The 12,360-nt window shown below is 40.8% G+C and overlaps 1 protein-coding gene across 1 annotated transcript in view; it reads left to right on the forward strand.

Moving 5' to 3' along the window:
* The window catches only part of AFG3L2 (AFG3 like matrix AAA peptidase subunit 2), a 41,188-nt gene that overhangs the window by 14,981 nt on the left and 13,847 nt on the right, over window positions 1-12,360 (forward strand). The window contains exons 8-12 of the mRNA XM_047826900.1: window positions 1,788-2,061; window positions 3,460-3,597; window positions 5,916-6,069; window positions 9,756-9,863; window positions 9,964-10,089. Of these exons, the coding sequence (XP_047682856.1) occupies window positions 1,788-2,061; window positions 3,460-3,597; window positions 5,916-6,069; window positions 9,756-9,863; window positions 9,964-10,089 (800 nt within the window). The remainder of the gene's footprint in view (window positions 1-1,787; window positions 2,062-3,459; window positions 3,598-5,915; window positions 6,070-9,755; window positions 9,864-9,963; window positions 10,090-12,360) is intronic.

Raw genomic sequence — 12,360 nt, forward strand, 5'->3', positions numbered from 1 at the left:
TAGTAGGATTTTATCATAAAGAGCCCCTTTGTGTTAAAGAATGGCATTGCCACCTTTTAACTGTCATTTACATTTATTTTTCAGAGTTTTCCAGGAATTTTAAGTAACTCTTTTTTCTCTTGTCAGAGCTTGCTTGTTCCCTTTGGGGTTATTTATCTTTAATAAGACCAGTTAGAAGTCTGAGGCCTCCAAGAAGGGCCCATTGATTTCAAGAGTCACTTGTCTTTGAGTTTCTATAGGAAATCTATGGCCTTTGAGTACTCATCCATGTATAACACCCAGATAGATTTCCTGGCAGTTACTCCATTCGCATTGAGGTGTACCTTGCTACGGAGTTAGCAGTTCAAGAGTGAAAGTACAAGTAAATCTTAATTTTTCTGAATAAAAGAGCAGAAAAACGGATTGCTAGGGGCGCCTGGGTGGCTCAGTCGGTTAAGTGACCGACTTTGGCTCAGGTCATGATCTCACGGTTTGTGGGTTTGAGCCCCGCGTCGGGCTTTTGTGCTGAACACTTGCTCGGAGCCTAGAGCCTGCTTCAGATTCTATGTTTCCTTCTCTCTACCCTTCCTCCACTTGTGCTCTGTCTCACTCTGTCTCTCAAAAATAAATTTTAAAAAATTAGGCAAAAAAGAAAAATGGATTGCTAGTGTGCTAATTGAGCTGGTAGTATTACTCTGTTTTAGAGACTTTCTTGCATCTTAGTTGTGTCAACCTACAATTTACCTGTTTTTAGATCCAGATAGCTATCAAGATTGTTTCACATGTGCTATATCCCTTGGGCCCTGGGGCTGTCATATAATCATTTAACTGTATAGCTGCTGCTGAAACATTACAGAAAGTTTGGTTGCACCATTCCTTAAACATCTATGGTCAGTGTATCTTTTTTCCCCCTCCAGAAATAAACCAAAGGTAAATTTTTCTATGTTCTTACTGCCTGCTGTGGGGGCCTTTAAAAATTGTAAAAGATGAAAACTTAAAAAGTAGATCCTGGTTTTTTGTTTTTTTTAGAGCTAAACCGTGTACAAGGTTATGATCCTAATTTCTTAGGATAAGTTCAGCTAACTTGCATTATATTAACCAATATGAGTATATATCTGAGGATATACTCATATATATGAGTGTGTATCTCCAGGCTTTAAGTCCTATCTGAGCAGTGCCCTCCAGAGCATGAGCTTGGAGGACAAAAGATTGCTCCCCTGGGAGTCAGTCTGCTAAGTCTGCACAAGCTGCACGGAGTGGCCTGTGCAGCGCTTACCAACAGATTGCTGTCACCATTGTGTACAGGGCTTTTGAAACTGATCTGCCGTTAACTGAGCGAGGGTTTGATATTTAGAAGACATCTCTTTAGAATAAGTTGACAAATTCCAATTAAGAGAACTGCAATTTCTGCCCAGGCTAACGCCAGGTCATGTTAAAACTTCTAAGTAATTCAAAAGAAGTTTCTTTGAAATGCAGATATAATGATAGTAAATTACAGCTAGGTCTGTATCGTGCATAAATGGAGATTACTGGGATAGAAATAAAATCTCAGTAGACAGCATATGTGTTAAGAACAGTTTTTTCTTTGGTCTCGTCTTCTGCAATTCTACGTCAGTGATATTGACACACTGAGATTGTCTTTGTGCCTCAAATAAAACATCTAGAATATTCAGGTTTTACAAAAATAGAAAACGTTTACAGTTATATCCTAAGCAGTTACCAAAAAGTGTATCTTGCAAACATTTAAAAAGCCAAAGAGTAACAGTCTTAAAAACATGTCAGTGTTGTGTGTGGTTTCTTTTATTTAGCTCGTTTCTCCTGAGCATGTTGCCCACGGTGCTTATCATCGCTTTCTTACTGTACACCATACGGAGAGGGCCCGCCGGCATTGGCCGGACAGGCCGGGGGATGGGTGGACTCTTCAGTGTTGGAGAAACCACTGCCAAAGTCTTGAAGGATGAGATAGATGTGAAGTTCAAAGATGTGGCTGGCTGTGAGGAGGCCAAGCTAGAAATAATGGAATTTGTGAATTTCTTGAAAAACCCAAAGCAGTATCAAGACCTAGGAGCAAAAATCCCAAAGGTAAAAAGTGAACGTTCAGATTATTTTCAACGTATTAACCCAAAAATTGTTTGAATTTTTTATCTCTGAAGTTATACTTTTATGAAGTTTGATTACTTGTGACAAAGTAGCTGTTTTTCTTCTTCTGTCTTATTAGTCTCTGCTTTACTCCAGGGTTTTTTCAGGTCAGTTGTTCCGTGGGAATGTGTCTGCTTGTATGTGGTGTGTATATTCCTGAAAAGATTTGTGTTCTCTCCCCTTGGAAGCCTTCCCTGATTCGCCTTCCTTCTCCCTCCAGTCTGATTCAGATACCCCGTCTCTCAGTAACTGTGCACATGAGCACGTTACCTCCTGCTGTCACCCGCTTGTCCCTCCCTTAGCAGGTTTGAACAGACCATTTGCGTGGGCCTGGCACTCAGATTCGTGGCACAGGATTTGGTGGAGAAGAGATAGCACTGATTCTAGCCTCCTCCTCCCAGGAGTCCCCATGCCTGCTGCTGGTGACAGGCTGGCCTTACTGATCCTTATACTCCCAGGGCCAGGCTTGGTCATTAAGTAAATGAATCCAAGATGTTTAATTATTTAAAAAAATCCACTAATAAAGTTTACTTTAAAGGAATCCTTTGTAAAGGAAATCGTTTCCTTGATTTTCATATCATGCCTGTGTGGATGAAAAGTCATATTTGATAATTTTATAATTTTCTGACTTACGTAGTATCTGTGCACATCATGCCTAAACATCTATACAACTTGAATAATTAGACTGAGCAAACACATTTTCCCTTTTTAACTACATTCATAGTTGGTCATTAGATTTTTACTTCATTTGTGAAATTTTAAAGGGAAGAAAATAAGCAAAATGTAATTTGGGAGTGTGGTGTTTGTGTCTCTTTGAATTATTTAAGTAAACGTCAGTTGGCTTATTTTATTTATTTTTTAAACTTACCTGTTAAATTTTTAAAAATTTATTTATTTATTTTGAGATTGAGAGAGAGAGAGAGAATCCCATCAGCACAGAGCCCAGCTTGGGGCTCCAGCCCATGGACCATGAGATCATGACCTGTGCCAAAACCAAGAGTCAGAAGCTTAACTGACTGAGCCACCCAGATGCCCCAACCTCAGTTGGTTTATTAATAGATATTCAGCTTAAGTCTAAAGATCTGAAAAGCAGTGCTAAGAATCTTAAAGCGAAGTATGTAAGATTTTACATTCTTACTACATTTTTAAAAACAAGGTGGTCTCTAATCCTTTTCTTCCTCTTTTTACTGTTATAAAAATGTTTTGCCATCGTTGTTTAAGGAACGTTTATTATATAATCAGAGTTTATAGACAGATTTATATCTTAGAATTGTTTGTGGATATGCAATTTACTTTTCTGAAATTCTAGCTAAATATACTTTTCCTTTTTTATATCTGAAGGGTGCCATTCTCACTGGTCCTCCAGGCACTGGGAAAACACTGCTAGCTAAGGCCACAGCTGGAGAAGCCAACGTCCCTTTCATCACTGTTAGTGGATCTGAGTTTTTGGAGATGTTTGTTGGTGTGGGTCCAGCTAGAGTAAGTCTTTCATTCTCTTATGATGGCACACCCTCCTCTGTCTCCCCCTGATCTTCCCCCCAAATACGGAGCTGGTAAAGATGGCCCTGGACCAGACTGGTGCAGTCTGTTTATGGGTTGTCCTTTTGTTGTTGAGTTGTAAAAGTTCTTTATATATTCTGGATATTAGTTCCTAATCACATACATTATTTGCAAATAATTTCTCCCATTCTGTGGGTTGTCTTTTCCCTTTCTTGGTAGTGTAGCACAAAAGTGTTTACTTTTGATGAAGACTAATTTATCCTTTTTTTTTTGCTGTTGCTTGGGCTTTGGTATCATATTCTAAGACTGTCACCATCCAAGGTCATAAATATTCCTGTGTTTTCTTCTAAGAGTTTTAAAAGTTGTAGCTCTTACGTTTAGGTCTGTGATCTGTCTCAAGTTAATATGATGTGAGGTGTAAGGGTCCATCTTGGTTCACTCTTCTACATGTGTATATCTGGGTTTCCTAGCACCATTTGTTAAAAAGATGATTTTTCTGTTGAATGGTGTTGGCACCCATTTGTCTCTCTCTATACCAGTACCACAGTCTTGATTACTGTTCCTTTGTAGTAAGTTTTGAAATCAGGAAGTGTGAGTATGGGTTAGTTTTTAAAGAAACACTTAAATTTTTACTCTTGTGTATTTTACCAGTGTCTAAATATTGACTTTTTTTTTTTTTTTAACACTGTAGAAGTGCCAAGTGCTACCACAGTTGCTTTTCCAAACACCAAGATGCAACTTATAATCAGTAACTAAGTGTTGTGCCACCGACTGGTAGCATTTTTTCTTTGTCAGTGGGAAGTGTATTAATGATGAGTCTTACTATTGATGGCATCATAATTTAAATGAGCTATGATAGGTAAAGTAGGTGGATTCATAGGAGGGCTGTCAGACGGCTAGGGGAGCCTGGGGGACTTGAATGTTTATGATGATGGATCATGGAATCTGGTACGGGTAGGAGTGGTGGGGGTTGGCTGAAGACAGGAGAGGAGCTGTGGGTGGTGGGGGTAAGTGGTGGGCCTAATGGGCTAGAGATCCAGGAGAAGCCGGCTATGAGAGAAGCTTGAGTACATGAGCAAGCCAGACCTGTGGGAGGGGGCAGAGTAGACCATGGGAAGCTGGTTGTGTAGGGAAACCTTGGCATTGCTGGCCATGGCAAAATAGAGCAGAAGGTGATTGAAAGAGGTGGGTCAGGGGACGGCCAACCAGGAACCACTAAAAAAATAGTGCCCAGTGGAGGGGGTGGGGGTAGGCTGGAAGAATGGGAAATCGGGCCCAGGAAGTACTACAACCAGGAGGGCAGTGTGTCTGCCACATGGTGGGAATCTCTGAGCAGGGGTTTTCCAGCAGAATTGTTTTGGCAGTAGTCATATTGCATGAGGTGCACTTCAACTCCCACTGGCTCGGATGGAAAGACAAAACCCCTTCCAGTTGAGAGCTTTGCAGGGACAGACAAGGGGGTGAAGGAGGTGTGAGAGGATGGGGATCTGTTGATCACTGATCTGGAGTTCAGAGGGAGAGGCCTTGGCGGGACATGAGTTATCCTAGGGGATGTGTTCAGAGCACTATAGGAATGAAAGCTAGGAAGTCTAGGCAGGAAAGGATGATGGGGAAACTTGGACTTCTGGTGAATGAAGTGAAAAGGGATGTGAGGCATAGGAGATTGTTTCTGGATCTCTTAAAAGGGGCAGGTGATAGGCTGAGACCCTGGGGATGGCCATTCCTTCATCATAAGCATAAGCACATGCTTATTAGCAGGACAGAATGTAGGTGCATGGGCCTCACACCTGCTCCTGTAGTGGCAGAGCACTGTATTATGCTCTGGGGTGATCACTGTGTGGTCTTGCGTAGTTCACGGCCTTTACGGTGTGTATACATGTTACCTAGATCTGTTAGTAAGTGTCTGCTTGTTAACAGCCTGCCTCGGGCCAGAGTAGTTTGAACTTTTACACTGAATATAAAGTTTACACCTCTACAGTATTCTCTTTTGGTAGGGTAAAAATGTGTAGTATTAATTTGTTGCTATAAAAATAGCAGATATTGTTAGCACTTTTGATATATACAGTAAGTTATGATATTATAGAAATAATATTTACTCACCTTAAAGCAGTTACCCACCACCTTACTCATCATTTGCCACCTCTTTGCTTCTTATAACTCTTTTTAAATATGTAGTGCACAGTATCTAACACAAAAAGATCATCTTCCTCTTGGATGGAAGCATGATGTTTATTTTTTATTAGGAGGAAAATAATTTTCAGTTGTTAAGTGACTCTAGTGTTTATATTTTTATCCAGGTCCGAGACTTATTTGCCCTTGCTCGGAAGAATGCCCCTTGCATTCTCTTCATTGATGAAATAGATGCCGTGGGAAGGAAGAGAGGAAGAGGCAACTTTGGAGGGCAGAGTGAACAGGAGAATACACTCAATCAGCTGCTTGTGGAGATGGATGGTGAATATTCAAGTCTTTTGTATTTTAAACTACATTTTCTAATTGTTTTCCATATAGCTAAAGTGAGAATCCTTATGTCGGTATTGAGTTCAAATTTTAAAACAGTATTCTCCAAAACAAACAGCCCTTTTTAAAGGCTCTTCTGTACCAGTATGGATAATGCCAAAATATTCTTACTTGGCAGCCTGCCATAACAATATTGGTATTAAGATGGTGTTTGCATCTGGAGGTGAATAAGAGAAAAATTGGTGAAATGATTGCAAAAGAATTGTGGTCTCATTCTTAAAATCATCTGTGATTCTGAAGCATCAGGAAAACCCATGCATAACCAAGTGTGTGAATTTGGCAGATTTCAAATACTAAGAGAGTAGCAGTCTTTGCACATTAGTCAGCTTTTTCTTTTATTAGGAAAGCCATTTTGTGGGATGTGAGAATACTTTGTGCTGTAAGATACACGGATGCTGTTGTGTGCTTAGAAAGGGAAGCGCAGTGCTCAGTACTAAGCTGGTTTACGAGACTGAGCTGGACATCAGACAGGCATCCTCGGCGATACTGCAGGTTCAGTTCCAGACAACTGCTATGAAGTGACTATCGCAATAAGCGAGTCAGATGAATGTTTTGGTTTCCCAGTGCATATAAAAGTTATGTTTACATTATGTTGAGTCTTTTTAGGTATGCAGTATGTGTCTTAAAAAAGTGTACATATTTTTTTGGTACATATTTTAATTAAAGAATGCTCAGAGTGCCTGCGTGGCTCAGTTCGTTCAGCATCCAACTCTTGATTTCAGCTCAGGTCATGATCTCCTGGTTCTTGAGTTTGAGCCCCACATTGGACTCTGTGCTAATTACACAGAGCCCATTTGGGATTCTCTGTCTTCCTCTGTCTCTGCCCCTTCCCTCCCCTCAAAAATAAATAAAGATTTTAAAATCTTTTTTAGCTTCTATTGCTGAAAAATGCTAACCATCCTCTGAACTTTCAGTGAGTTGTAATCTTTTTGCTGGTGAAGGGGTCCTGCCTCAGTGTTGACAGTTGCTGACTGATAAGGGTGGTGGCTGCTGAAGGCTGGGATGGTTTGTGGCAGTTTCTTAAAAGAAGACAGCAACGAAGTTTGCCGCATTGACTGACTTTCCCTTTCATGAACAGTTTCTCTGTAGCATGCGATGCTGTTTGATAGCATTGTTTACCCACAGTAAACTCCTTTCAGGTTTGGAATCAGTCCTCTCAAACCCTGCCCCTGCTTTATCAACTAAGTTTTTGTTACAGTCTAAATAGTTTACTGTAATTTCAACAATTTTCACAGCAACTTTACCAGGATTAGAGTCCGTCTCAAGAAACTACTTTCTTTGCTCATCCATAAGAAGCAACTCCTCAGATGTTCCAAGTTTTCTCATGAGATTGCAGTAATTCAGTCACATCTTCAGGCTCCACTTGTAATTCTGGTTCTCTTGCTATTTCTCCCACATCTGCAGTCACTGCCTCCACTGAAGTCCTGAACTCATCCATGAGGGGGCAAATCAGCTTCTTCCAAACTCCTGGCAATGTTGATATCTTGACCTCTTCCATGAATCACAAATGTTGTTAGTGGCATCCAGAATAGGGAATCCTTTTGATTATCTCTGGCAGCTATAGCCCTACGAAATGTATTTCATAAATCATAAGACTTAAAAGTCAAAATCACTCCTTGATCCATGGGCTGCAGAATGGATGTTGTGTTAGCAGGCATGAGACAACATTAGTCTCCTACATCTCCATCAGAGCTCTTGGGTGACCAGGGCATTGTCAGAAGTAATATTTTCTGAGCAGCTGTCTCAACAGTGGGCTTAAAATACTCAGTAAACCATGTTATAAACAGATGTGCTCTCATCAGGCTTTGTTCCATTTCTAGAGCATAGGCAGAGTAGATTTAGCATAATTCTTTAGGGCCTGAGGATTTTCAGAATGGCAAATGAGCACTGGCTTCAGTTTAAAGTCACCAGCTGCATAGACACAAACAAGAGAGTCAGCCTGTCCTTTGAAGCTTTGAAGCCAGGCACTGATATCTCCCCTGTAGCTATGAAAGTCGTAGATGGCATCTTCTTCCAATCCAAGACTGTTTATCTGCATTGAAAATCTTTTACTTAGTGTAGCCTCTTTCATTAATTACCTTAGCTAGACCTGGATAACTTGATGCAGCTTCTGCATCAGCACCTGGTGCTGCACCTTGCCCTATTATGCTATGGAGACAGCTTCTTTAACCTCGTGAGCCACCCTCTGGCAGCTTCAAACTTGTTTTCTGCAGCTTCCTCACCTCTCTCAGACTTCATAGATATGAAGAGAGTGAGGGCTTGGCTCTGGATTAGGCTTTGGCTTAAGAGAATGTTTTGGCTGGTTTGATCTTCTATCCAGACAGTTAAAACTTTATCCATGTCAGCAGTAAGTCTGTTTGCTTTCTTATCATCATGTGTCCACTGGAATAGCATTTTAATTTCTTTCAAGAACCTTTGGTTTGTATTTACTCCTTGGCTATTTGGCACAGGAGGCCTGGCTTTCCAGTCTATCTCAGCTTTCAACATGCCTTCCTCACTGAGCTTAATCATTTCTAGCTTTTGATTTAAAGTGAGAGACTTGAGACTCTTCCTTTCACTCGAATACTTAGAGGTCTCTGTAGGGCTAATTGGCTTAATTTCAATTTTGTTGTGTCTCAGGGAATAGGGATGCCCAAGGAGAGGGGGAGAGGGAACAGTTCATCGCTGGAGCAGTCAGAACACACACATAGTATTTATCAGTTAAATTCATTTATATGGGTGCAGTGTGTGGTGCCCTAAAGCTATTAAAATAGTAACATTAAAGATTACTGATCACAGGTCACCACAACAAATACAATAACAAAAAAGTTTGAAATATTGCAAGAATTACCAAAATGTAATAGAGACAGAGTGAGCAAATGCTCTTGGAAAAATGGCACTGATAGACTTGCTCAGCATAAGGTTGCCACAGACCTTCAATTTGTACAAAACACAGTATCTGTGAAGTGCAGTAAAGCAGAGTGCAATAAAACGCGGTCTGCCTATATCCGATTAAGGTAGAGCTCTTCCCTCTGTGGTGGTCAGTCCATGTATGGCCATATTTGTGGGCTATCAGCACCAAAGCTCTTTCAGGGCCGGGGTCCTGAGGATGAAGGCTCCTGTAGCCAAGGCATTGACATTGGAGAAGTGACCAATAGAACCAAGCAGAGTCTGGCAAAGGGGCTGGAGTTGGAGGTTGATACCTGTCTTCAAATACTCAATGGGTTGTCTTGTGACCCAGGGAGGTTAGACACATTCTTTGCAAATTTAATCACCACAATTTTAAAACGTTTAAAAAATGAACAACATATTCTCAAGTTACAGTTCTATAAATTACAATCTTGCGTGTGGTGTGTGTGTGTGTGTATGTGTTTTATTTTGACAGAATGCGCACTTGAAAAAGTGCAAGTGGGGGAGGGACAGCGAGAGAGGGAGAGAGAGAGGATCCAAGTAGACTTTGCAAGGTCCGCACAGAGCCTGATGTGGGGCCTTACCTCAAAAACCATGAGATCATGACCTGACCTGAATCCAAGAGTCAGGTGCTTAACCTGCTGAGCCACCCAGGCACCCCTTTGGCATTTGTGTTTATAGAAATGATGCTTAAAGCTTTAAGTCTGGCATTTGTTTTTTTATGTCCCTAGGTTTTAACACAACAACAAACGTCGTCATTTTGGCGGGCACCAATCGACCAGATATTCTAGACCCGGCACTGATGAGGCCAGGGCGTTTCGATAGGCAGATATTTATTGGTGAGATGACCTTCATCAGGTTCAGTCCAGTTCTTATGAGGAGAGATATAACTATTTCACTTTGATTTTTTTTTTTTTTCCTTAAAAATAATTTCTCAAGGACCACCGGACATAAAAGGAAGAGCCTCTATTTTCAAAGTTCACCTCAGACCATTGAAGCTGGACAGTGCCCTGGAAAAGGAGAAGCTGGCAAGAAAACTTGCCTCCTTAACTCCAGGGTTTTCAGGTGAGTGGAACAGAACCTGATGTCCTGTGTCAGAAGTCTTTTAAACCAGTGACCTTTACCAGCTCCCAGTGCACTTTTACCTCTCACCTTGGGGCCTCTTCAGTGGGAGACTTCAAACATATACAGACATTGAGAAAATACTATAATGAACCCCTCTGCACCCATCACCTAGCTTCAGGAACAGTTCTCAGTGCATGTTAAACCTTATTTCGTATGTACCCCACCCTCTTCCTGCTGCCTCTGGATTATTTGTATGTGGGTGTTTGTTTTGTTTGTTTTTTTTTTTTAACAACTCTATTGACATAAAATTCACATACCATAAAGTTCATCTGTGAATTGTAAAGTGTATGATTCAGTGGTTTTTAAAAAGTGTATTTACCGGGTTGCACTGTAACTGCTGTAGTCTAATTTTAGGTCATTTTTATCACCCCAGAAGAATCCATTAGCAGCTACTCCCTCCATCCCCAGCCCTAGGCAACCCCTCACCTACTTTCCATTTTTATAGATCTTCTTATTCTGGACATTTCATGTAAAAAGAACTACACCACATAGGATCCTTTCTCCCTGGCTCCTTCCACTTAAGTGTAGTGTCTTCAGAGTTGAGCCATGTGGCAGCAGGTGTCAGGACTTTATTCCTTTCCCTGGCTGGATAATATTCCAATGTGTGGATGGACCACATCTTCTTTATTTGGGTTGTTTCCATCTTTTTGCTATTGTGAATGCTGCTGCTGTGAACATCCATGTACAGATTTTTATGTGGACATACGTTTCATTTCTCTGGCTGTATACCTAGGAGTAGAGTGGCTGAATCACTTTTTGAGGAACTATCAATCTGTTTTCCAGGGTGGCTTCACCATTTTACATTCTCACCAGCAATGTAAGAGGGTTCCAGTTTTTCCACATTCTTGGCAACACTGGTCGTTGTCTGTCTATTTGATTGCAGCCACCTTAGTGGCATCTCGTGGTTTTGATTTGTGTCTCTAATGACCAGTGATGTTGAGTATCTTTGCATGTGTTTATTCCAAGAGTTTTAAAATGTAAATGTGAGCCTTTCTCACTTCTTCCAAACTCAAATTTCTTTTCTTCCAAACTCCTTTCTCCTATCTTTCTTCCAAACTCAAAATGAAATAAAAATGAACATTTGGAAAGTCTTAGAGGATTATATGTAAGTATATGGTTAGAAGAAGATATTCATCTTAAATGTCCCAGGGTTCTAACTTTTTATTTGTTTTGTATCTTTGGACTTTGGAATTTATAACGTTTTAATGTTTGTTTATTGAGCTTATTTGTTTATAGCTTATTTGACTTACCATATGCTTTATCTGAAAAGTTAATTTGAAGAGACTTGGGGCACCAAGAGACTTGGGGCTCAGTCAGTTGAGCATCTGACTTTGGCTCAGGTCATGATCTTACAGTTTGTGAGTTTGAGCTCCGCATTGGGCTTGCTGCTGTCATTGTAGAGCCCGCTTTGGATCTTCTGTCCACCCCCTTCCTCTGCCCCTTCCCCACTTGCGCTCACTCTCTCTCAAAAATAAATCATTAAAAAAAATAAAAAATTTAAAGAGACTTATCGGGGCACCTGGGTGGCTCAGTTTGTTAAGCACCCGATTTCAGCTCAGGTTATGATCTCACGGGGGTTTGTAAGTTTGAGCCCCACATTAGGCTTTCTGCTGTCAGTGTGGAGCCCACTTTGAATCCTCTGTCTGCCCCTCCTCTGTTTTCTCTCTCTCTCAAAAATAAAGAAACCTTAAAAAAAAATAATAAAGAGACTGGGGTGCCTGGGTGGTGCAGTCGGTTAAGCGTCCGACTTCAGCCAGGTCACGATCTCGCGGTCCGTGAGTTCGAGCCCCGCGTCAGGCTCTGGGCTGACGGCTCGGAGCCTGGAGCCTGTTTCCGATTCTGTGTCTCCCTCTGCCTCTGCCCCTCCCCCGTTCATGTTCTGTCTCTCTCTGTCCCAAAAATAAATAAACGTTAAAAAAATAATAATAATAATTAAAAAAAAAAAATAAAGAGACTTACGGATCTAGAAAGCATTTGACAAGCTTCACATATTTAACTTTTGGTATTTAACTGCACCATTATTTTTAGTGCTTATGTTTTTCATTGTATTTCAGCATATTGCCTAACGTCTGTATTAGTCACTCTCCCAACAGAGTTGATAGAACTAAGTTAGTTAATGGGCATTTAAAAAAAATTTTTTTTTAATGCTTATTTATTTTTGAGACAGACAGAGACAGAGCATGAACGGGGGAGGGTCAGAGAGAGAGGGAG

This window comes from Prionailurus viverrinus, chromosome D3 (assembly GCF_022837055.1).
Source record: "Prionailurus viverrinus isolate Anna chromosome D3, UM_Priviv_1.0, whole genome shotgun sequence".
Classification (NCBI taxonomy): domain Eukaryota; kingdom Metazoa; phylum Chordata; class Mammalia; order Carnivora; family Felidae; genus Prionailurus; species Prionailurus viverrinus.